Source organism: Xiphophorus maculatus, chromosome 13 (genome assembly GCF_002775205.1).
Source record: "Xiphophorus maculatus strain JP 163 A chromosome 13, X_maculatus-5.0-male, whole genome shotgun sequence".
Lineage (NCBI taxonomy): Eukaryota > Metazoa > Chordata > Actinopteri > Cyprinodontiformes > Poeciliidae > Xiphophorus > Xiphophorus maculatus.
In genome coordinates this window covers 23,890,711-23,917,889 of record NC_036455.1, presented here as the reverse complement: position 1 = coordinate 23,917,889, position 27,179 = coordinate 23,890,711, and the positions used below count along the sequence as shown (strand labels likewise).

The window sequence follows — 27,179 nt, the reverse complement described above, 5'->3', positions numbered from 1 at the left end:
AATTTTGATATTTAGGTGGATTTTACACAAATTAAGATTTTTGTCCAACATCCCAAACATCACCTGATATTGCTCATTCACTGAATAGTTTTAAATCTGTTTGGTTTCCTTCTTATTAAGTACAATGCAACATAGTATTCAGTCTTCATTCATTACATGAATGTAGTCATTTAAAGACTTGGATTACTAGACTGTATAATCCAAGTTTTTAAAAGTTTTTTTTCCGTGGTTCTTCTCTGGAGTTTTTGCTTTTGGTGATGGAACGTGACGCTGACACAGCAGGACTTATGAAAACTGTCCTCAGCCCACACATCCATCACCCATCCCCTCCTGTTACTATTCACTACAAAAACTTGCACGCAGAGAGATTTTCCACTGGATAATCTATATCTATGTCTAAAAAAATCTGAAATGAATATTTCTTGCAGTCAGATCAGAGCTGGTTTTAGAAAGACATTTATTGAGGATTTGAACACTAATCTGGGATTGTTCCAAGTGCACAACGAACAAAAGACAGATGTTAAAGCATTGCACAAATAAAAGAATATAATTTACACATCTCGCCATAAATAAAGCCAACACACAAATGAGACAGATATGGATTATTTCACTCCAAATGTCCAACTTTATGGTGTACGTCCGTTGAAGCTACCAAGGGATTCTACAAGTGATGGGATGCAGCTATGGACAACATTTAGGAGGAAAAAAAAAAAAGGAAATCAGCAATAAAACAAGCATAAGGAAAGGAGAGGAGATTTTTTTCCCTCAATATTTATTATAAATTATATCTGGAAAAAGCTGTGGAGATTTTATTTTTCCAGTTTTGGTCAAATCCTAATTTCTTGAGTTTTTCTACTTTCATATCAGTTCATCTTTTGAAACAACTTTTTTTTAATAGTGTGAAGAGCGTAAAGAAGTTTCACTAAGTGTAAGGCCGAAGCTTTTTCAGAGATGTTTTAGCAGCTTTTAATCTGTTTCTGACTTTGCTCTTTTCAACACAAACACACAGATTCAGGAAAAGACAGGCAACCGTCCTATTAGTAATCCCTCCATTTTGCGCTGCATTACACATTGCTTGTCCATCCAGACGTTTCTCTGTGCTTTTACATCTTTCTGCCCATTCATGCCTGAAGCAAAGACGGAAAGACCTTAAAGATCACAAGACATGATGAGAGAGAAATATCTTTTGAAGACAAAGCTGAAGCTGGCCCAGGATGTAATCTAAGAAACAAGTTAATAACTAACTGAGCTTTCCTTTTCAAGTCTGGTGAAGCCGAATAAAGAAGAAATAAAGATAAAGGAACATTTAAAAGATTAAAAAAAGAAAGGCCGGTGTGACTTTAATCTGCTTTTTGTTGAAGTAGTTTTACATACAGTGAAACATTCAAACCCCTTGAACCTTGTCACTGTTTTTCTACATTATAACCACAAACCTAAATTCTGTTGGGATTTTGACAGATCAATGCATAATTATGTGGTGGAAGAAACATTTATGTTTCACCCCTCCTTACTTTGATACCCATGAATAAAATAAAGCATGACTAATTAACTGCAGGAGTCATTTGATGAAATGGAGTCCACCTGAGTGTTACTCAATTTCAGTATAAATCTAAACTGTTCTGTGAAAACATCAGATGTTCATTAGTAAACAAACAGCATCATTGAGACCAAGGAACACGCCAGCGAGGAAGATGTGGAGAAGTTGAAAAATGAGTTAAAATAATAAAATAATATTCTCTGAACATCTTACAGAGCGTTGTTTAATCCTCTATCAAAAAAAAAAAATGAAAAGGATTTCTCACCATTGGAGTCTGGCTTGTATGGAAGAGTGGGAACATTGAAACCACTGAGGGAAAACTGTAACAATTCCTGTTTTCCAGAAGCCGCGTAAAGAGTGGAAGAAAATGCTCCGGTCAGAGGAGACCAGAACTTCACTTTTCCATCAAAGTGGATATTTGTTGCCACTGTAAAGCATGGTGGTGGCAGTATCATACTGCAGAGATGCTTTTCTTCAGCAGAAGCATGGAAACTGGAGGAAGCAGGACAGATTTGAAACCGTCATTGAGGTTCCCCTTCGAGAACAACCGTCCTAAATACACAGTTCGAGCTACAAGGGAATTGTTTTAATCAAAACTAATTAATGTGTCACAATGGTCTAGTCAAAGCCCAATACTAAAGTCAATTGAGAATCTGAGCCAAGACGCACTCCAGAAATCCAGATATTCTTGTTCTTCTACTTCACAATTATGCTCTGGTTTGTGTTGGACTTTCACATAAAATGTTAAAATATATTGACAAGAAAAAAAATGGTAAAAAGTTTTGTGAATACTTGCGTGGCACTGAATAAAACATAGAACATTTCCAGACGAATACTGTGGCAGAGAGGGAACGTTAGCAGCAGTTTTGCCATGTGATCCAAATGTTTGTAGCAAAAGCACAACAGCTTTAAAGGAAAGAAACAGAAGTGAAATGTGAGGATTTTTTACACAGTTGGTCTTAAAACACATATATAAAATATAACTTTAATGTACAACTGCAACAAAAAAATAACATCTTGAACATAAACTGTAACAGCGTACAGAGAATCAAGTAAATTAAGACAATGACACTTGTTTCAGATTTGCCTCTGTCTCATTAAGGCATTACAGTCTGCAGTCTTTTCACTGTGAGGATCGAGAATTGTTGCTTTAATTTCTAAATGAATTGCTGCATTTAGGTTTACATTAGAGCTAAAGCAACCAGGTGTTTCCCTAATATGGTCATGTCACTTAGAAGTGTTTCTTCTTTCACAAGCACATAGACATGTTGAACAATTTTAAAATAGGAGATGACCTTAAACTCCTGTTGTCTTGATTTCTTTATTTTTTGGAAACTGTGAGAAGCCTGAGAAGTGTCCCCTGTAATTCAAAGAAAAGGGTAAAACCTTGCCTTTTGTATGACTGACAGGTTAATATCATCAGGTCGTCTATGATATATTATCAGGTTGCATCGCTTAACAGGGGAGTCTCCTTCTCACAGGGACTGATGCCTGATAATCTGCCTCTCAGATTTCCACTTCGTCCAGCTCTGCATGCAGTGTCCGGTTTCTCTGGATTATAGATTTAGAGCAAGCAGAGACTGAAGGATAAAAGGAGCGAATTGAACTTCTTCATCTGAGATCGTCTCTGAAATGAGCTTGGTCCAACAGATGCCAGGACTTTTCTGGATCTGTTGTCTTTGGAGGTGTGAGACTGCAAGGCAAAATCAAGATGCTTCAAACATATATGTATATATATTTTTGGTGACATTAATCTTGAGCTACAGAGAACGTTGGGCAGTTTGTTCTAATGAAGAAGTGAATTAACAGTGTTTGCATAGACGCCCCCACTGTAAAGCAAGATTTTAGCTTTGTGGCCCTCCCAGACAGTTTGTTCGATAAAGGGACACAGTGGCGTTCTCCACTGCAGAGCAAAAAAAGCAAAGTCACAGTGGGGGGTTTCAAAATCACAAAAGTCTTCTTTTAAATGTGTCTGCGGCGATGGTGGTGATTCTGCATGTCCTCCATAGTGATTCTGCCCCAGACGCCGATCACAAATGCTTCGATCTCGCACTCATTTTCTCCCCGAACGATGCGGAAGTAGCCGTTCTCGCCCCAGTTCTTTCCCCAGGAGTTGGCAGCAATCTGAGAATAAAATCCATCATTCAGCAACTCCATAAACAATTTCAACCAATGATTACTTCTTTTTTTTTTTTACTTCAAGGGAGGAATTTTTTCAGGTCAGAAACATGAAAAGCAGTGGCTCTGTGTTTTGGGGGGAAAAAAGCAACATACCCAGTATTTTCTTGGTGTCCCGTTATAGTCTCTGTCTTCTCCCCACCTGTGCACAAAGCAAAGCAAACCAAACGGCTTTAAGGTATTTTACCAGGATTTTAAGGTAGTGCATATGTAAACAACAATGGTTTTAGCTTTTAATATTTCTTTAAAACAAATGTGAAAACTGTGGTACACATGTGCATTCAAGATCATTTTACTCTGATACCCCTAAATAAAACCCAGGAGAATCAATTGCTTTCAGAAGTAATCTGAGTGGTAAATAAGGTGGACATGACAGTCAGGGTAAAGTACACGCTAACTGTATGAATTATTTTTAGCTTGTCAACAACATCTTGAAAACCAGATATTTATAGCTTTGTCGCTCTCTTTTCACACCCAGATGCTTTTCCAATCCGAACAACATGGAATTCCCCGTTTTGATGGGCATTTCCGCCCTCCAGACATGGAAACAGGGGATAGGTTATGCGGAAATGAACGTCAGTCCACCAACATAGGATAAAACATCTAAAAACATACAGGCACAGCATGTGAACCTTATCTTTACTCCTTGTGCTTGCCAACAAATTTGCTCTCTGGAAACCCTGGCATCCGCCCATGAATTCCCACTATGATCTCCAAAGCGGCTGCCCCTACAGACTCTGCTTAGCATCATCAAAACATTCTCCCAAAGCCAATTCCCATCCTGTTTTTGCACTCCGGGCCTTTCATTTCCCAAAAAACTCCCGGTGTCCAATCCCTTGTTATCTTTTTATAAAGCGAAGGAATGTGGGGAAACAGAGCGGAAGGTCGAAGTCTGCCAACTAATACGCTTTCCCCAACACCGGCCGGCAGTGCCAGCTGTCCATCACCGTCTGGGCTTAGTGTTTTCTTAAGTGTGGTCAAACATCGGCGTGACTAAAAACAGACGCTGCTGCATCAACAACATGCTGCAAGAGGAGTCTGAAACAGAGCAGGGAATCAAGGTCGGTGTTTGTGAATGAGGAACAAACACACCTATACTTATGTGTGTGTCTGGGGGAGATCCCATGTGCATGCCTTCCAGCGTATTTACTGGTAGAGACAGAGCCAGACAGAATCAGACCAATACTTAGCTCTTATCAGACCCACAATAAGCTCCCTCACTCACTCATGGACAATGATAGACATACCACTGTGCCTGTGCGTATACTCCCCTCATTCCTCCCTTCGTACCCCTTCTCAGGCCGATTGATCCCCCTTTCTCTGTCCGGTGAGGTAAGGATCAGCGTCCCAGACAATGCTCTTTCCACCACGTTGGATCTCAATGCTCTTTTTGCAAACTTTCCCAGGCCCTGGGCTTAAAGGACACACAGCTACAGGATTTGGCCTGTGTAAACACACTGACGCCTGTGGCAGGTTTGGGCTGCAAAACACCGCGGAACACCACAGCAGCCCTCAACTACCTCATCTCCATATGAACCTGCCACAGATACATCCACTCAACGAGAGCAGCGCCGAGGAGCAACAATGTTAGTGTCAGCATTTACCACCAAAAACGCAATTCAGTAAAGAGAAATAAGTGAAAGTTTGCATCCAGTTTGACTGGTCCATTTTGTTCTACTGCTCTTTTCAAACCTATTATACTTCCATTTTAAATCTGTGAAAAAGCAATTTGTCCACATATAGATAAACCATAGTGTCAATAATATTTTGTTGGTCTTTGAGTTTTTTGATGAATTTTAGGAGACATGCAGCAAAGGTCATCAGGCCTGGACTCAAACCTGTGACGGCCAAGTCGAGGCCTCTGTATATGGGTCGCACCGCTGCGCCCACATGAAGGATTTTTAACCTCAACATGTTATGCGATGGCCTGCACAATCACGTGGAAAACTGCAGACTTGACAGTTCTCCAGCAGACAGTGATTCCCTACTCTACCTCCACAAGTTTGTAACACACATTTGTGTTAGAAAAAGGCACGCAAGTTACAGGTATAGCAAGAGCTTTCTTTTTTTTTCTGAGTTTATTTGGTAGGGACAGACACACACCCACATAGACAAACTGAACAAAACAGCAGTCCCAGGTTTGCGTCAGTGCAATAGCAACAGCTAATTCGCAGCACTTGTACCTAGATGGGCTTTTAAAAAGTACCTCTAAAAGTTAAAATAATAATCATTTAAAATAGCACAGCATAATGTTGACGACAAGTATTTTTTAAATTTAGATTCTACAATAAAATAACTTTTCACTGATATTCAACTTTATTGTCATTTTTAGGTGATTTTATAATGCAAGTATCCAATGATCACATTTTCTAAAGTCTGTTTGGATGAGCTGACAAGATTGTGATCCCCAAACGAAGCAAAACCAACTGAGAAACCTCCTGTTGGACTCTTCTAAAAGAAAATCCACCATCACAGCTGTCTGCAAATCAACAGGTGGTGTCTCTTTGAATGCATCGTCTTTTAAATCTAACCTTGCCTACATCAAAGACACAATCTCTTATCCTCGTGAATCTGGCTGTCCCACAAAACCTCCCACAAAATGCAAAGTTTTCAAGAAGACGTTTTTATGACCCATGTGAGAATCATTTTGAAGCTCCTGTTATCAAATTAAAGGTCTTCAAAGAGACATGTTATGTACGTGAAAAAGATGCTGACAATGAAAGCAGCAGATAAGTTTCCCATAATTGACCAAACAGGTAGAGAAAAAAAATGCTTCAATCATCAGGCTTAATTAGCCTGTCTGGAGTTTTTCACAGTTGTCTCTGCGGGATCTGGTCACACAGAAATAAACAACTATTTCCAAACACATTCTTCAACCCCTGCGGTAGACACTTTGACATTCTGAAAGCCAGTTGTTCATTTTTCTTACTTTTACGTCACATTTGGGAGATTTTATCTGTCTAATGACAGACATACGTCAAAACCTGCCCGATGAACTCCAGGGAAGATTCCTGTCAAATATTTATGAGTAGAAGGCTTGTTGATGATATTTCAAAGGTCGAAACCTCTGGCCTCTTATTGTCCTCCGTATGAGACGTGCAGCAGCATGAAACAAGCACCTGTCTGTCTGGGGGGGGGGATTGTCTAAATGATAACGGGTTTATTTTAGTCTGGATTCAAGAATCTGAAAAAGACAGGAAGCAGGACTGTCTGCGCACAGAGAGCCAACAGAGGAGATGAGGCTCGAAAGCAGAAAGGACGGAGAAATAACGAGAGACACGGGGGTGGTGGGCAGTTCCAGGTGTGTCAGTCGGCTACCTGCCTGCATATTTGTGGTCACCGTAGTTACAGGATGGGGGAAGGGTGAACTGTCTGGAGCAAACCAAGGAGTGGAGCCAAAGGTGTGTCTCTAAGAGCAGGAGTCTGGGTGGGAAGCTTACTCACAAGAACATTTTTGGCTTTGGGCAAACACATGTGCAAGGGGAGAATTTGAACTCAACCCAAATCAGGCAGCTACTCCATAAAGGAGTAAAAACACCTTTATGTATGAAAGGAGGGAAAACAGACTCTCAATTTAATGAACAATGTAATATTTATCTGGACTTTGATAAGTTTGGTTGACGTAAGTTTTTGTGTCATTTTTCTACTCGTAAATCACACTCAACATTTGAAAAGTCACATCTAATATTCTGTGTGCTTATGTTCAACCTAAAAAGTCTCATAGCCTCCAGATGACTAAACTCACAAAGCAAACCAAAAACAACTTGTTGTTAACTGGTACTTTATCGCAGGAACTCACCCAAGGATCCTGACCGAGTGCGTGCCATGTTTGCGGTACTGTGGCGGTTTGGCAAAGCTGACATCAGTGTGTTTGTAGATCCCACTCTTGTAGGCAAAGAAGTCCTCATGGACCTCCATAATAGCTGTAAGAACAAACAAACAGGAATAATTAGAGGGCAGATTAAAACACATACTTCCCTGGATCTATAATAGTGAAGGGATAAAATCTTATCCAAATATGGATTAATTTAAGAGCAACTAGACCCCAAAGACAAACACATTCATACATCAGAGAAGGCTAATCTGTTTGTGTTTGTGTGGGGGTGTTCTTGTGTGTGTATCTTGTAAAATTACTTTTTCTTATTTTGTCACCACATAACCTAATTTTTTTTGTTACGATTTTAAGGAACAGTCCAACACAAACTAGTGCATCGTTATGAAGCGGAAGGAAAAATTTCTATTTTTCAATTAAAAAAAATCTGTAAAGCATGCTGTGAATTTATATTCACCCCTCTTATTCACTCAACTTTCAAATTTAAAGCTGCGTTAGGATATAAAATAATATCAGAGATTTTCAGCATCTCAGAGCTCTCTTTAATCCATTGCCTGAAAATAAAAAGATTATGCCAGAGCTGCAAAGGAAAGCATTAATAAGAGAAGAAGTCGAGAGGCTCAAAGTAGTGTTTTCATATGCAAAAATGATGGAGACATGCAGACTTGCAGTTAAAAGTCATCTTTTACTGTTTCTCTCACCTAGCAAGTTCCCACTTCTTTGTGTTTGATTAAATAAAATGTGTAATCTAACAGAATATGTAAAAGTTCAAGAGGTTTGATTTGTGCACAAGGCACTGGATTAATTGTCTTTAAAAATGAGTTGTAGTGAATGCCTTTCTCCTGCTGTAGACGACTGCAATGACTTTTAAACAAAATTAATAAATATAACACAAAAGCTCATGCACACATGCCCTGTTAACTTTGTGACAAGGAGCAACTTTAATGTCAAAAAGGAAACTTGAAATGAGGCCAACAAGTCTTCCTGCCTGTTCTTCTGAACAATAACTATGTGCACGAAGCTAGCAGAGGTTTAGAAACGACACACACACTTTGCACACACACACACACTTTGCACACAGATATACATGTGACTTTTTAGTAACACTTTATTTGACGGGTTGTGAATAAGACTGTCATGACACCGTCACAAAACATGACATAACAGCTGTCATGAACATGAGTAAGTCTTCATGAATATTTATGACTGTTGTCATAAAGTGTCATTTGGTAAACAATGACACTTTTGTTGACAAAGTTGACATTATTTAAAATGTCTTTGTTATGACAACTTGTCATTAACCAAGAAATCATGATCCGACATAAATTTGCTTTAAAAGTATTACTGATTAAACTGTAGCTTTAATAACATAAAGCTACATAATTTTAAAATTGTAATCAGTAATACTTTTGACAGTGGCCCAGATGAGCACCAGACAGAGACAGACTGTCAAGGAAAATCAGGTCAACCCCTTTGGTATAAAAGTCAATCATTTGACTCGGTTACTGGGGTCAAAGTTGAAACCCTGGACCAAAGTCACAAGGGTCAGAGGGTCAAACTTGGCATCACAGGGTAAGATTGTCTAAATAAAGGTTTAAGATGCCACAGCATGGTCTGAACCTTTTATTTTAATTTTTTAACAGAAAGTTAGGAGTAAATGTTAATAAAAATATATTTATTACCATAATTAGTGAAAGAATGAATGTTTATGTTAGGCAGAATGCCTTACCTTGCACAGGACCATTATCCATGATCTCCTTCATAATCTCCTTTTCCTAAAAGATGAGATAAAACAAAACAATTTACAGCCGAGGGAGAACGAGACAGGTAGATCTGGCCTGAGAAACAGAGAGGATGAAATCTAATCCCCCTGGAATAAAAACTCAGATATAAGAAATGGAGTTATCAGGGCCTGCTGCTCTTAATGCCTTCCATATTGACTTCAGAGGCAGTCAGGGGGCAGAAACAAGAGACTATAATGATTTGGAAAATCATTATTTGTCATTTAGAAGACTGATGCTGGCAGATAAAACCCAAACCTGGCTGCAGGTCAGTGGAGATGAAACATTGCATCTTTTATAGTCAGAATCAAAAAGGCGCTCTACCGTTTCACTATCTGTAATCATTTAGAGTAACTCCACTGCTTTAATGACATACTCTTATGTCCCCTCATCGATATTTTGATTTGCTAAACTCTTAAAAGCTGTAAAGAAAATGGCACTCAGAACATTAGGATAATGTCATAAAAAAGAAAACACATCAATCTAATTTCCAGTAAATCTCAAAGATTTTATATGGCAATAAATGATGATTTTATACATACATTTCTAAAGTGGAGCCTGTAAACCGGCGTAATTCTATCAGTGATTTGTTTGTCCATATATTTCAAATTAAATCATGCCAACACTTGTAACAATTAGTATAAAAATGTCATAAAACTCTTCCAGATAAATTAAATACAGCACTCTGCATATTTATCGTCTGCATAATAAAGACAATATATCAATAAATCTGGTTTGATAGTTATTGTACCTATGACTATTTACATTTTTATTTGTGACTTCTTGTTTCTGTCTCAAACTATTTCAGATGGAAAGACAGGAGAGCAAAGCAGATGTCCACATAAAAGCAGCTACTAAACTTGCTGACTTGCTCACAGCAAATTTATTTATCGGTCAATTCAATTATTTCATGAAATGGTGCATCAAATTATTAGTATTATTATCATTAGTAGTAGCTTATTCAAAATGTTAATGTTTATTTTGTCTATTTTTAATCTGCTTGATTTTTTTAATGTTGTTTTTAATTTTCTTGTACAAGCACTTTGAATTGTCTTTGGTTGAAAGGTGCTATATAAATAAAGTTGCCTTGCCTTGCCTAGCTGTAGGAGTAATAGTAATAGTAGTTTGTTCCTATAACTGTGAATATTAAATTAATATTATATTCTTATTAGTAAGTGAGTACTTACAACAAGCTAAAGATGCAAACCCCCCTTTGTGTACAGATAATGCAAAGAAAACTTCTCTAAATTTCTACTGTGTGAAATTAGGCTATTGTAATAAAAGATTACTTCATTTTCAAGTTTTTTTATATAAATATTTTATGATCAGGACTACCAATAAACATGGAGGACACTATAGATCTGTTACTCAGCATAATGCTGCAAGACACTCACTAGTAAATCAAAAATAAACAATAAATCAAGTGGGTTGTGTCTACTGCGTGATGAAATTTGACAAATCCATGCATATTTTACATGGAAAATTAAATGTGGAGAATGATTTCTATCTCATTTTATGTGTGACGCTATGCGCATAAGAAGGCATGTTTGTCGATGTTTATGCATGAATGCATGCTTTGTGTGAGTTGTTGTTGATCTGTTTATGAGAAGTTTTTGTGGTTGTGCAATTCTTACGTTGGATGAGAGCCTGTAGGGCGGCGTGGACTGGTAGATGTCATTGTGGTAGTTCTGTGAGTTGGGGCAACGCTGTGTGGCTTGCCTCTTGCCTCGCCCCACTGAGCGACTCTGCATCATGCAACGCCCCACCTCTGCTGGGGTTTGTTGCGGAGGTTGGTATGGGTAACAGTTATCTGTCACAACTCTTTAATTAAAAAAAGAAGCTCATTTCAGCCTTTTGTATACATTAAGAGTGCGTTTATTTTCTGCATGACACGCAAGGTTCTCACCCACGACGCCGGAGGAACCACCAGGCTCCGTCTACTCGGCCTCCTGCGCAGCCTCCTTGGTTGCGTGTGTCACAGGAGATAAGATTTTGGGGCGACAGCTGAGGAGTCATGTGACCCATGGACTGAATGGAGATTCGGTCTGATGCCACAGCTGGTGAAAAGACGCAAAGACTAAACATTGTGCCTGTTCATGCTTGTCCTTCTTTGCTCACTATAACATTCAATATATTTGTCTTCCGTTCAGAGTGAGTTCTCCTCAAAACCCACCTGCAGTTGAAAAGGCCCATGAGGCGGCACAGTTGCCCTGATCCAGCGGTTCGTGAATTTTCCCGGGCCACTTCTCCAGTGAGTTGAAGTGGAGCGGTAGATGATCATTCTGAGGGTCCATGTTCATCTGTAAGAGCAGAATAAAACAGTATTTAACTCATGGGGTTTCTTGTTTGTTTGTTTGGTTTTGCAATTTAAGGTTCAAAGGCTGCACTGGCATGAACAGTTATGTAAAATGTTAATATATACCCTGAAAATGAATAAATCTGATTAACATTCAGGCTTATGTAACTCCTGGATGAAGAATGTGCAAAGAAGTCCAGTGAGGTCAGAACAGTTAAATATTTAACAATTGTCCTCTCCATGTAAAAGGCGCAATTAAAATATTTTTGTCTGACAAGTTTGGGTCCCAACAAGATTACATAAGTTTGCTCCACAGTGGAAGAGGCTTCTGCACAGGCAATTAGGACCATTTAGACCTGGGTCACACAAGAACCTTTGATCCCTGTTGAACTGTATGGTTACATCAGTGTAAATTTGAATGCATTTTTCAGGCATGCATTCATTCGCAGATAACTCTCAGATAGCAGACTCGAGGCTGGACACTCGCCCAGTCTGCCAGTGAGGTGTGATAACGGAGCAGACACTTCTGTCTAATAAACTTCCCTCTGTCTCATGAAGACTTTGGCTACCTGCACCACATTCCACTGATTAATGACACCGTTATTCAGAGCAAAGAGACAGCCACTTCATATATAACTAGGGAATGCGCTGCTGTTTTAAGATTTGTAGTTCTGCAGAGTCAAAGTCCAAAATGCAGCCATCCTGGCAAAAGAGACAAATTGTGCAAGAATATGTTGGCAGATATGTTTTTGTTTGGGGTTCTCATCTACAGTAAGTAATGTAATCACAGCATCCCAGACTGTACAATTTAGGGGCGGAGGGGGGGAGGTGTGAACGAGCTGTGATGCTGGTAGGGACACAGGTAGGGACATGCCGATAGCAGAAGAAGGAGTCTGTTTGGGTGGGGATGGATGGAAAGCATGAACTAAAAGGGGGTTGCTCTTTATCCTGCCTCCCTCATCTTAGTTATTGCTCAATGTTTTGTTTCCGTCTTATGTAATCTGTCTGGGCAGAATGTAAACAAAGATGGAGCCAATGAGAGAAGGGCCTCTATCGCATTCCAACAAAACCCCCTCATTAAGTGAAAAATGTTTTGATCGGGGCTCACTGGTGAGGAAGCATGTGGGAGCCTGTAAAGAAGTAAAAGACACAACCAAGTGGCACATTCCCACAGGCTGCTTAAGCATGCAGCCTCCAGCAATCACGGAACATGTTGTCCTCTTTAAATGTACTGAACATGTTATAGATGCCTTTTAGTATCACTTTTCTTTTTTCTTGATATTATTTAATCTATTTCAGTCTAGATGGAATATTAATGTATTCTATAAAGGTCTTGAATTATTACATTAAAACAAAATTTGTTACATGTTAGTTGCAGTATCATACTATGGGATGTGTGTTGATGGGGAAATGAATGGAACAACATGTAGGACAGAAAATAAACCTGCTAGGAGCTGCAAAAGCACAAACAAAAGCAGGACTTGATATTGTAAAAGTTCAACTTCCAGGAAAAATTTAACAAAACAAAATTTAACTTCCAGCAGGAAAACAACCCAAGACAGACAGTCAGAGCTATAAAGGTTTAGATAAAGTTATATCTATGTGTCTGAATGGCCAAGAACGTTTACAGAACATGAAAATTAATGTTCAAGAATACTTTTCTTCCATCCTGACAGAGTATTGTAATTGCAAAAACCTTAACCAATAGGTGTGCAAAGCTTAGAGAATACCTCAAAGACTTATAGCTATTATAATATACCAAAGGAGGCTGGGTGCTAAATTAACAATCTTCATATTTCTCATAAAACATTTTTACTTTTCTTTACAGAAAAGAAAATATGCGCTCATTTTTGTCTTGTTCCATTGCATCCATTCATTGTCTATACTGCTCATCTTTGTGGGGCCGAAGAAGGGCTGATACTTATCTCCAGTGGTCAATAGGCAAGAAGAGGGGTACACCAATTAACCTAAAATGTTTTTGGACTGTGGTCAGCCAGAGGACCCGATTGAACCCATGCATGCACTGGGATAACATGCAAGCTCTATGCAGAAAGACCACAGACCAGAATTTGAACCAGGCAACAGCCTCTACTGCATACATACAATCCTGACAAAAGTTATACAAAGATGACAAAATATATTGACATTTGTGTTTGTAATATTGCAAAATGTGACAAAGTCAAGGCAGCTTAGCCTTATTTACAGGGATGAAGATTGGATCTACCTGAATCTCATTCATGTTCATAATAGTGCTGGAAGGTCTCTTTGTGCCCAGTCTGAATCGGATGCCTTCATCCAAAGTTAAGCCATATAACTGACTGTAGTTTGCAGCTTTCCATCTGAAAACAGAAAGAATAAGAAAAAATTTCTTGCAACATGTGGACCACTCTCTATCTTCAAAAAGCCTCCACAATAAAACAGCAAATAAATGCATTGACTTCATTTGCTTGTTTGTTTTATACCCGTAGTTTCCTCGGTTGACGGCGTTGATGACGTCAGGCTCAATAAGGCAAGCATTCTGCTCACACTCCCAGCGTCCAGAGGACCCACATGTGCTGCAAGACACCAAGACAGAAAGCATGGAGGGTCATCAAATGCTGACAGCAGCTGCACAAAATCACTAGTCACATTTATAAAATCAACGATGAATAAAATCAACTCCAATAAAAACACCCAATCAGAGATCAGATTCAAAGTGGGAGTCCTAAAAGGAGATTAATCAACAGAGGAATGCAAGAGGAATAAACTGGGATAAATATGGAAACATTCAGATGAAGAAAACCAGTCACGTTTTACAAGACAGCAAGAAAAGACAGGATATGAATAATGAGAGACTTTTACTGCTGTGATACTTTGGAGTAATTTACTTCCTAATGACTCACTCTGGAGGAGGGTGTCTGCATATGTTTGTGTTGTCTGACAATTGAGGGAGCACAGCTCTGAATAGTAACATATTTTGTATTATTTTATTAAAACTAAAATAATTTTTTACATAACCTGAATTCAAAATTATGTTGTTTTCTCACCATTTTAGTGTTAGGACACAATAAATGCTCCAGTACTGTCCATGAAAATTGTGCGTGACAAAAACTGAATCAGACAGCTGACTCACGCTGATGAGTCATTGAAAAATACATGGATTTAGTTTGTCTTTTCTTGTTTTACGCATCATGACTAAATGACTAAAACTTCCTGAAAATCTCTTAATTTGAATGATAAGCTGTTTTACACATTTTATTATGTTGCTGTTGACTGAAGGGCTTTAAAAGTTCAACACAGCTGAACTTACGGCAACGCAACAATGAATAGTTAAGAACTGTTTCAAGGTCTTGCATAAAGGTCTCCTTGATCCCACTTGACTTCCTAAAATCATTCAGGGGAATTAAATGAGTAAATTTCCTGTTTATTGTTCAAACCAATCTGTGAGAAGCAATTATGATCTTTGAGTTCTGAATGAATTTTAATGTCTGATGGGAACAATTTTAATAACATCAGGATACAGAATCAGTCAGGATGTATGCAAACTCCATAAAGACTTTGTTTATAGAGGTTCCAAATTTGCTCAAAATTGAACTCAGAGCAAAGGTGGCATTTGTACACTACTTATTCATGTTGATGCATATTCAAGACATAAAGATGTTTTCATTGTAAACACTCAATTGCTATCTAGTGCTCATAGTTATGCCTGATGATGTAAACTTTAGCTACTCTGCATACTATCTAGCAAAATTATAAATTATATATTCCAATTATAGCCTCTGCTTCATTTAAAAATGTTTTGCATAAATAAAAATAACTTTTTCATACGCTCATATCAATTTTGGCTTATTTTAAATATATACCAGACATAATCTATTAATGCTCATTTACATCATAAATGTGGCATTATAAAAATTATTTTACTTTAGGAGTTTCTCAAAAAATGAAGTCATCAAGTAACACTGCTGATGACTGTATGGGATGGTTCACCATTTACAAAGAAAGTACCTACCTGAGGCAATTACCGAGCATGCACAATGATGAACAGGTTCAATTACCTCTTACTCACACAGAAACCAGCAGAATGAGTAACTCATCTGATTGCAACATTTCCAGCCAAAGTGTCTAAGACACATACAGTATGTGCAAAGGCAACGCTCAAGTTCCCGATTTCACATTATGTTTAAAATAGGGGATTTGATACCAGCAAATCACTGGCTAGTTTCTCAATGGGAACATGAAAATATTTCAACTGGAAGAAAGTGATGACGACCTTTAGCCTTTAAGTTTTCAACAAGACGACAGGCATCACAGATCTCAGAACCAGGAAGTCAAAAAAGCAGCACATCTGCACAGTGATGACCGGGCACAGCGGGATGTGTTTGATGACAAAGTTATGAACATAAAGGGAGATTTTGAAATAAAATGAGAGTGCAGTGACAACAATGGGAAGCCAGATTTAACATTCACACTACTCATTAAAAACAGAACAAGCACATTCATGCTCAGATGACATGCTGCATAGTGTCTCGGAACCTTGTGTGTTTACATACTTGTTTATTTGAAATTCATGCCATTAGCTGATATCTAGATGGACGCACAAGAAGCCAAATCAAAGTGAGTTCTTTAGACTGTCCCGAAAGTGTGATGTTTCATAGTGATTATGTACACACATGGTGCTTTCACAGAGAAAAGATCTCAGAAAGATATCAGACAGGCAAGAAAAGGTGCATATTAGGATTTTTCTTTTCCTTTTCATAAGCTCTTCCGCAACACATTCTTACCAGTCAGAGTAGATCCAGGCATCAACTGTAATGTGGAGAGGTGTAAATCACCCTGCAGGGCTTTTTGAAGTGTCAGTTCTATATTAGTTTGACAGTCAGGCTTCCCCTTTCTATTTCAGCCAGTAGCTACACATAGGAGAAACTGATTCAAGTTTTAAATGGATTGACTGTTGCTAACGAGACAGCTTAGAGGGAGCCAGCTGAGAGCTGGCTGTCAGCTCTAAGCGGAAACTGTGATCTCCACCCTGCAGGGCTAAGAGAACACACATTGGCAAATTAATAAGTGGAGTAGGAAAAGGGAGTGTCTGTTTCCCCTCTGTGTCATTGTGTGGTGTAACATTTTAAAGAAGCCATGCGTATGGCCTTATGGAGCACGTGTAGGAGCTTATGCTTATTCCATAAGAATTTCTACTAGATGGGGAAACAGGTTTGGGCTCAGGAACAGAAGGACATTGAGCTTTCTGTTGACCTGCTTGGACTTAGCTTGGAGTCATAATCCATCTTTCCCTGTTAGTCTTTTTTATAGCATTGATTATATGATATAATGATCAAAACACACTCAAGAACGCATGAGCGAAAAAAAGCAATAAAAGCTGAAAACTCAGCACTACAGGCTGATCATAAAAACACAATTACAATTTTGCAAAACACATTTAAGAAAATAAAGGACCTGTAGATACTTCACAAGGACAGAGAAATTTGTTCCCCATTCCGGCATCAGAAGGAACAAAGTATATCGTTCTTTTCCTGCAGTTCTGGTTCAGGGGACTTCTGACTGACACACTATCCGGGCCGAACCTTTTTGTCGTGTGGTGCCTGACAGCTTTTGTGTGAATGGTGAGAAATTATAAATGAGCATGGCTACTGCAAAGATGTACACTGCATTGGGAGGTTTCCCAGTGGGAGGAGTTTTCAGAGTTTTGCTCTTGAACTACTTGTAAAAGCATGAAATGTCCCGGTTAGAGAGAACGTTGTTGTTCTTATTGCTAGTTAAATAGAACTACAGTTTTCTGTGTTCTTGTGCTAAACATACAGGACTAAAAATATATTTTTTGTTTGAAGATGTTGGGTGTCTACTCAATGGGTGTCTAAGCTGCCAAGGCAGGCTAAACAAAAAATGCCACAAAAAAAAAAGTTGTTTTACAAAAATATTTTTTCTATTCATGTAATTGTTCTTATGAGTTCTTTTTTTACATTCTGTTGTTCTTTAAAATGTCATCCTGCTAACCCTTTTGAAAAAGTTGCTGTTTTTGGTTTGGTTTCACTGTTTTGTGCTGCAGCGTTTCCATAAAAGTCCTGCAGTTTTCCCTGAGCTGACTGGTCAGACTGGCTTTTTTTTTTTTTTTTTTAAATGCTATGACTAAAAATAAAGCAATGTTCCCAGAATACATTATTCAGATGTCACTCTTACAATCAAATAAAATCCCAAATTGAACAGACCACTGAGCTGTCCAGAATTGGTCATAATGATCGGTCAGTATGAATATAAAGAAATTTAACTTTCATTTCTTCCTGTTTTTACTCTCCAGATCTGCTGCATGTCTCCCAGACTGCAGAAAAACACAGAAAAATAACCACATGAACTCTGTAGTCACTCGCTTTTAGAAATGCTGAAGTGAGGGAGGGAGATGTAAACACGTCCTTCAAGATCAGCGAACAGGAAAAATAAATCAACACTACTAAGAAGATTCACATTGGAATTTACACCATGAGTCAAAACAAGCACCAAGCAGCTTTGTCTCACTGGATCCAGGTTCTTTTTAGTCCTTTGAAGTTAATAGCTTTTTTATCTATACCAAAGTAGAAGCTAAACAGGAAAACTACTTCAATTACAATCAAATTGGCCATGTAACTGAGGGCAACATGAAACAGCTGTCTGTAAACACAATATTGTTAATAGAAGATAAGGGGAAACTTTATGGGTTTGTTTTGTTTTAGTCTGAGTTGTGTTGCTGCTACTTTTGTCCTGCAAACACAAACTACTGAAGTGTTATTTTATTTAAATTAGTCCATAAATTAAGTTATGTATAGGGAATAATTATTGAACACATGAAGAAAAGGATTTGCAAAAAAGTATAAAAAAGAAAAGAGATTAAATCTGTCAGTGTTTAGTGTTATCTGCACATCAAAATCAGTTGGTTTACTAAAAATTGATGCCCTGTAAAAGTTTTTTTTATTACTAAAGTATTGCACAAAGTGATATGAAAGGTAAAAGTAGAGAGAACTTAGTTAGTAATTGCAATGTTAACAGCAAAGCTGAACTCCTGAAGTAAAGACAGGCTGAAGCTTCTTTAAAACTTGCTGCTGGAGAGAATATAGAGTGGTCGGATGAGGCCTAAACTGAACCCTTTAGGTTTCACTGCAAGCACCACATTTAAAGACATCAAGGTTCAGCACATCATGTCAAAAGTGAAGGTTGCAGGTGGACACATCATTGATCGGTCTATTTCACAGCACAATGCTTCATGCCACTCAAGAAAGGATGAATGGAAACCCCTTTCAGTTTTTCATTTGTAAAAAAAAAAAAAAAAGCTATTTTGAAGTCATTCGTAGTTATAACATATAACAAATCAAGATTTGTGATTGTAGCAAAGTGTGGTAAACTTCGAGGAGTATGAATGCTTCTGCAGGACACAAATGTGAGATAAGAGCCTTTATTTAGAAGTTGATATTTAGTTGTTTCAACCACAACTTAAACTGTTTCCCTTCTATATTAGTATAATATTTTTGAATGCATGTACAGAGAACACAGAGAAAAATCCATCAAAGAAGTGAAGGAAAAACATTAAATTTTGAAGCCATGTGTGCAGCTGATACAAAAAAGAATGGAAAAGTAGGGCTTACGTACCATAAATTGCAGTTTTCTTTGTATGTTTGCCCTGTATAAAACTTGTTTCCATTTCTTTCACAGATATCTGAAAAGAGACAGAGATGGGGTTTAATATACACTGGTTTGATGTGGTTAAACAAAACTGATCCTCTAACTAATCTGAAAGAAATACCAACACAAACTTAAACCTAGCGATGCGAGTTGGACACACACATATTTGGGTGCATATGCAGCAAACACACACATAAAGCTTATGTGAGGTCTAAGTAGCTCTGAGCATCAGTAATCCAGTGTAGGAATGTGGAGTTAGCTCCTTTCCTCCATTCCCATGGCTTCCTGGGCTCTCATGGTTTAACTATTTTATACTCTGCTTCTCCACCTCCACCGGAATGGAGGGAAGGAAAACACTTCTTGTGACATAAATCCTTCAGCAAGAGAAACCATTTCTGACTAAGAAACCATGAATCAGCTTCAGCTTCTTTTTAAATCACTTTGACCCTCCTCTTCTTGAAGTTTGGACCCTGCTACTGAGAAAACTACAGTGAGTCAGTGACAGACTCAGTGACTCAGTTTATCTACCCCCTGATTTACAGTTGTTCAGGGTGTCAGCGCCATGTGGAATTTAAAAAATGACTTGGCACAAAATTTACTACAGGTCCCTGAGCTGATTGTGATTTATGGCCGAGACCTTCGACACCAATCCTCCAAACTCACAGCTGCCTAACTTGGTCTGTCATAAGTCACTTGCTGCAGCAAGTTACAAATTAAATATCTCCCATTTCTCACTTTTGGAAGGAATGCATTTATTCCTAATAGGATGTTTAACAAAGTATGATTTGGCTTCACACCTCAAAAAGACCTCTACCCTGCTGACTAGAGAATACACACCTGCTTACGCCCCTCTACCCCTCGTAGTCTGTCTCTCCTACCCTCCACATAGCCCACATTCTTTCTCCTGATCTCCTCCGGTTCAGTCGTACACCCCTCCTCCTCATTCCTATTTAATAAGAAGTCCACTGTTTCCTGCCCTGATCTCCGTCACTGAAGGTCTTTGCTCTCAACGGCACCTTCTCCACCTCTGCACTGAGAGAGCGGTGCTGTAGCCGCTGCGGTCCAACTGCAGCCACGTGTTCATTATTATGGTTGGAGGAGAGGAGTATCAGTTAATGTTTGCTTGCTGAAGTGTTTGGACTGAAATGGCCAAGGAGAGCAGAATGCTAATTATAGTTCCTGTTAGATATTTAGTTATATTTTACCAGCTGTTTGATGTTTTCAATTTATTTTATAAATATTCAACCAACCGGTGTTATTTTGAAATGATTTGTGGTTACATCATTTCATAATGCTGAAACTGCTGACATTGAATTGTGAAAAATGCTCTACACTAAGGTTGTGTAACTTAGAAAAAATACCATGTGAACATTTCTTCATTTAATTTATTTTATTTCATTACTCTGACCTGGATTTTTTTTTTTTTTTTTTTTTTTGTGATGCAATTGAGAAGTTTTTTTTAGCTCATTAAAAGCCATTTTAACTTCATATTTTCACCTGGTCACACACAAATACCTGAAATATCATAAAACAATAATCCAGATGGTGAGACTTTAATTTGTAAAATTACTCTCCAAAATGGCAGGAAGCAGTAAACTTTCACACCGTTGGATTTGATCAACAGGAACAGCAACATTTAGAGGAAAAAAGCAATGATGTTTGTTGCCAGTTTTTTAGGAAACATTAGACTGACGGATTTAAATGTCCTGACAGAAATAACTGTATAGACCTGATGAATGGAATATAATGCACTTGAATATAAATAATTAAATAGACAAATAAATTAACAAATCAATAAACAGTATACTGATGTATATCTGTTGTACTCTGAATCAACTTCTAGTTTGGCATGGAAATATTTCTGTATACTGATAATTAGCACAGGTGGTAATAATATGAACCTTCTGCACACTTTGCTAAGATCCAACAAAGTAAATGTGCCTTACTTGTGAAATACATATGAGGCTTAGTGGGACAGCTAATTTAAATTCATTCTGTCTTTATTTTAGAGAACTGAAAGTTAACTAATATGAGTAATAAAAAGGAGGAAAAAACATCACTCTCAATACAAGCTTTGATGTTTGATAAATTCATCAAATAGCCTAACCCAATCACATAAAATCTCAATAAAATACATTCAACTTTGAATGTATTTTATAAGATGAGAAATGTGAAAATGTTTAACTGGAATGAATATTTTTTACAGAGGATTTTACGGTGACCAGTAGTTTTAAAGGAGTTGTGTTAATTTTCAGGGTTTCAGTTCATTCTCTGATCTGAAACAAAGCTGGCTCATAGTTGTTGCAGCTGTAGCTGAAACTTTGTAGAGGGGTAAAACAATGTGTCACTGTAATTCATTTGTAGGTGTCAGCAGAGTGTTGTATGCCGCTGTGACTGAGCCTCAACAGCTCTGATCACAGACCCTTAGAAAAGTAAGCGAAACACACAAACACATGTCACCCTTATGTACCAATGAAAGGTGGCGGGACACCCAGACAGCGATTCCAGAAGTCCGGGCAGCAGTCGGAGACGGTTCGGTTGCAGAACAAATCACAGTAGCAGATGGTATCCAGGTAGGGCACGGTGCACAGGTCGTCTCTGCCGGGGCAGCAGCCTCCTCGCCTGTGGCAGTAGGAGCCGTATGGGTCCCTGATGCCGCCAGCATGCAGAGGACTGGCCAGCTCCCTTTTGGTTCTTCTGTTTTGGATTCTGTCTGCGGTACCTTCCTGCGCAACCAGGAGCAGCACCAACGCAGTCAAAACAATAGGACCCATCATCAATCTGTAACCAAAGAAGAAGAAGTGAAACAGTCTTAGAAATTAACATATAAAGTTGATTTTATTCCACACAAGCATGGTTTTATGTGTCATTAAAACAAATTATTTTTGATTTTAAACTTCCAAAGTATGGAGGTTAGAGAGTAATGAATCATTCATTTAGGACAGTTGCCAATACCGCATGCACATTCTGCTCTATGATTCACACCCACACACATCCATTGAGCCATAAGCTTGGCAGAACAGACACACACACTACACAGAAGTTTGGGAAATATCAGCAGCTCATGGTCCAAACACAATCCCAAGGGATTCCTACAGACTGACCTTGATTTCACGACTTTCCTATAAGACAGCCAAGACAAACTGCAACCAAATTTGAAAATGCTTCAGCAAAGAAAGAAATGAAAACAACCACAAAATGATTCCTGGACTTTTGGGACACTGAATGCTTTAAAACAGCCTGACATGTAGCACGGTTATTAGAAGTAATATATCAGAGCTTGTTGTTTGTTTTTTTATGTGACTGTCTTATAAAAATACTTCCTTCTATAGTAATAACCACAAAGTTCTGTTTTTGTGCATGTTTACATGTTGCTCTAGTTTTTCTTGACTGCAAACTTTGATCCATGCATTCCTTTGTATTGGATGCGCCATGGAGAGTGCTGGTTTCAGATTTCTGACAGGGTGGGTCCATGCAGACGTACCGGAAGAATTGCCCAGCTGCTTACATAAATAGCATCTTTGATCGTCAAATCAGGAATCCACTCACAATGAACATTACGCACATAATAGCAAGGCTGTACTCTGCCTGAATGCGTTTTTTAGGTGTCCAATACCCACGCACAAAAACATGAAAGCAAATGGCAGCACGGATGGGCAGGAGATCCGCTCTTTAAGACAAGAGTTTAGTTGAAGCAGATTAAAGCAGTGCAATAAAACACCCACCCAGGTGTTCACAAAGCTGCTCTGGCCTTCATGTCAAAGTTTTAATGGTGAGCAAGTAATTCATGGTAACTCTGATAAAGATTGTTCCAAAATATTTCTCCTCTCAAAATGGTAACAAATTAATTTTGGAAGTTACAAAGTATCAACTAATTAAATTGTTTAGTTTTCGATGAAGAAAATCAGCTTGCAAATGTTGATCAACATTAGATTGGTTACAAATCCAACCATTTTAGGAAGACAAAAGTCTCATTTGTAATGTTCTGCGACAATGAAGAGAACCATTAAGGCAGAAATATTTTTCCGTGCTTTTTTAGTTACTAAGTAGAAAATAGTATAAGGATATTAGGAAACTGGAGAAAGTTTGAGTTGAGCATTGATAGTCTAGCAAATAAATAGCACGCACTAACATATTAACGTTGAGAACCCAATGTTCACCCATTGCCTGCATTCACTCACTAAAAGGTGCCACGATTAAGAAATAATCAATTATTTATTTACAGAGGAATATTTTCAGCCGGTGTCAAAAATTGTCTGCTGTGTCAAGCAAAAATAATTAGAAGCTGGTTTATTTGAGTAGATGAAATAAGTAATTTCAGTAAAATCTTCCTAAACGTTAGTAATAATGACATTTCTGTTGACTTAAAAGTCGGTTGGGATTTAAATAATTTATACAGCTCACTTTAAAATACATGTAAGCAATTAAAACCATTTTGAAATTCTAACACTTTGTATAACTAGCTTAGTAAACTAATGCTGGAGCTTAATTTTACTCCCGCTTGCTTAACAAAAGCTGCCATATGGTCGACCAGAGCTCAGGACAGCTGCTGTAGCCAAGCTACTGCAGCCACAGGGCAGATGGACCCTCAGCACCGACAGACATTCACATATATACATGAGCATGCACGTTTTACACAGCAGAGGCTGAGAAACTCAGATTCACAGCTTGTCACTGCAGGATTAGAGTTCAGAGGTGACATGACAGACATCAATTTCATCTCAGCAGCAAATTGTTCAAATAAAAACCAACTCCAGTGGTAGAAATGGACTCAAAGTCAAAGTTTTTTAAAGAAAGTTTTATCTTTAAATTCAATATTTTGAAACATTGGACGTTAAGTTTACAGAATAATTAATGGTAAAGCATTACCGGTATCTTAAGCCTCTACTAAAATTAGTACAACACAGTATTTTGGTAGTAGCAGACTTTTTAATATTCTCTCCCTATTCATGTCACTGTCTCTCTTTCTTTCAAGATATTATGGCACAACCCACCAGATAATTCTCTGTATGTCTGTAAAGGGTCTTCCTGAACTATTTCCCTCTCACAGTCCTGTCTGTGAAACACCAACATGGGTAATCGATGGTCTTACAATCCCCTTTAAGTGTTGAATAAAACAGGTGAGTGAATGGATTACAGCTCTCTGAGTGGCACAAGAGGACCAGACAAACACCCATAAAACTGGCTCATAAAATTGCTCAATCTTTAACTCGCATTCATCTTTCCATAATAAATCTTCTAGAATGTTGTACCACTCAATCAAACACCCAGAAAGTAAATAAATTCAAACAGCAACACCTTGACTAATATGCAGTCATAAATTGCACCAAAAGAGAACAAAGTCCAGCAGATGTTTCAGAAATATGTTGAAGTAAGTTGAGAACAATGTAAATCTGAAAACTGTAAAGCTGCATCTGCCTGGGATCCGTCATAGGAAACAAATCTGCTGCACAGAAGCAAAATCAGTTGTTACCTGTTAGTGAAACAGAAATCTTGAGTTTATAATCCAGCAGAAACCCGCAGTTTGGCTGATGTGTTGTTCAGGAAGTCATTCACAGGTAACGAGTCTGAAAGGTCAGTCCTCCTTTCTCTAAGGCTCACGCTCTAACAGGATCTGCTCTGTCAGACTCTGCCATATATACATGCAGAAAGCACCGCTAACCACTCCCCCATTCACTGCAGGCCCTGTGCCCTGCTTCACTGCCTCCTGCAAACTCTCTCTTCCACTCATACACTTTTTTTTTCTAGTAGCTTCCTCAGTTTGATTATCTGTGAGCAGCCTTCCTCTCCTTATCATCCAGAACCCTCCATGGTGAAATACACTCTTGATTCAGGCTCCTGTTACACAGTAAGCTGTCCTTTTCACTTACAGCCATGAATTTGCCCTACATTTACTGTGCAGAGCTAAACTCTATCTGAGGTGTTCACAGTAAAGAGTAGCTGCTGACTCCTGCTCCTCCTCCTGCACACAGGTTGCATAAGTCCAACCCACTCGGCCTGGAAATGAGTGGACAGATTGCAGAAGACTTTCCAGCTTCTAGAAACTTACAAACAACCCCCTGGACATCAGGTTTTTGCAGAAATTAAAGCAAAATGCTCTAAATATTAAGACTGTTTTTCTTCTGTGTGAGCCGTTATCCTCAATCTGTTTATGTCATCAGCTTCTGTTTATTCCACCTCATTCACTCTAAGGTAAATGCAATTATTCCAGGTGGGACTTAATAAGTTAAATATTTTTAAATAATAGGTTTGATAGAATGAATCTTATTTTGTTGCATTTCTTAATCAATTCTGTTTCAAAATAAATGCATACAGATATTATTTGTTTTTTTATTTGTGTGAGTCACAATCATAGCATAGGAATTAAAAATTTGCAAGCACAAGCAAGGAACTTGATTTTTATTTCTTTGTTGTTCTGCAACAGTTAAGTTGTTGTCATGTTGACATGTTAATCACTAAAAAAAAAAAAACAAGTTCTCAAAATACATGAAGCGAGCCAATTTAGTCATCCCCTGTTTTCTGGGCATTATTGATTGATTCAGAGGAGTGACATGGTGCTAAAGGAAGACGCAGCTGTGCGTTAAACACCCCCTCCATGCTCAATCAATAAACTAAAAGCTGAATTGATAATGGAGGCACAGCAGGGTGTCAGACAGGGTGGGGTTTAAGGATGGGAGAGACAGGAGAAACAAAATGAGCGACCACACAAAGAAACCTACAGCTGATAACATCTATTCACAAAAATACTTATACAAAAAGAATAAGTCTTTGTTTAGAATCAATGTCTTACATTCACACAGAGTCAACGTTTCTCTTTATCAGCTAACATTACTGATATTGTTTTAACGAGGTAAATGCCAGAATAATCAGAGGATATTTTTGCTTTAATTTTAGCTTTATTTATACTTTCTTTAAATTTTGAAGTTTAAGCATGACATGCATTTAAACAATTTGTGAAAGCTGAGACGATACAGCTCACAATCTGAGTCACGTCAGCGCGTATTTATAGTTTAAGGCACACCTAGAATATGCAGCATAATGGGAAAAAATTATAAAAATCAGATATCAGGAACAGAGCTGTGGACCTCCACAATCTGGTTTATCCTTGAGTACAATCTAAATGTCTGCAGGTCCTGCAAGTTTTAATCCAAAGGAATTGTCCAGATATACTGTTGAGAAAAAAGATGGTCTCTTTGTCACACGGATGGTTTGATTCAAAAAGGATGTGCCAATCCCAGAACAAAAATAAAATAACTGAAGTACTTTTCTGTAGCAAGATCATTATCCACAGTAAAATGGATCGCACGCTGACATTGGTTGTAAGAACAATCACTGAAGAAAAAGTCATCTCCCAGAAAGCAGCATGAAAAGCTTTGCAATTTGCAGATCAACATTGAGATGGACACCTCAACTTGTAGAGCCACGTCTTGTGGTCTGATGAAACTGATGTTTGTCTAGAGTGATCATGGTTACATTTGAAAGGAGAAAGAGGAAGCTGAAGTACAGGCGTGACATCATCAAGTGTTGTTGCTGAAGCGACTGCCGCATTTCACAAAACAGATGACACCATGCAGAAAGAACGTGACTTGGAAACATTGAAGCAACATCTCAAGACATTAGCCATGAGTCAAACTTTGGTTTTCCAAACGAGACCCTTCAGCTAACCACCAAATAACTACAACAAAGCAACCCGCTAACAAGTCCTGATTTCAGTCCCAATTGCCCCAAAATTTGTGGACAGAGCAGAAAAGGTGTGTGCAAATACACTCAAATGGATTTTTGTGTAATTACACAAAACATTTGATATACTAGACATGACAAATACGTTCTTACCTACTTGCAAATATCAATTTCATCAATTTAATTCAAAATAGAAAATAGATGACTACTAATAAAAAACATTGATTGAGG

At 38.2% G+C, this 27,179-nt stretch overlaps 1 protein-coding gene across 1 annotated transcript; it reads right to left on the bottom strand.

Moving 5' to 3' along the window:
• Positions 1–440: 440 nt before the first annotated feature.
• Positions 441–25,124, bottom strand: tinagl1 (tubulointerstitial nephritis antigen like 1). Its single transcript, XM_005797426.3, has 12 exons — positions 24,742–25,124; positions 21,739–22,049; positions 19,236–19,302; positions 14,087–14,179; positions 13,849–13,963; positions 11,502–11,628; positions 11,235–11,385; positions 10,963–11,149; positions 9,277–9,322; positions 7,515–7,638; positions 3,812–3,857; positions 441–3,661 (listed from the first exon to the last, which is right to left on the bottom strand). Exons 2-12 carry the CDS (start codon positions 22,043–22,045, stop codon positions 3,500–3,502), a joined length of 1,425 nt encoding a protein of 474 aa, XP_005797483.2. The 5' UTR covers positions 22,046–22,049; positions 24,742–25,124; the 3' UTR covers positions 441–3,499.
• Positions 25,125–27,179: the final 2,055 nt, after the last annotated feature.

Bases quoted from the DNA above. Each gene is read 5' to 3' on its own strand.
- tinagl1 (XM_005797426.3), bottom strand. From the start codon at position 22,045: ATGATGGGTCCTATTGTTTTGACTGCGTTGGTGCTGCTCCTGGTTGCG. The intron at 14,180-19,235 runs GTACGTAAGCCC...GGTGTCTTGCAG, and splicing joins AAAGAAAACTGCAATTTATG to CACATGTGGGTCCTCTGGAC. The intron at 9,323-10,962 runs GTAAGAATTGCA...CTCATCTTTTAG, and splicing joins CCTACAGGCTCTCATCCAAC to GAAAAGGAGATTATGAAGGA.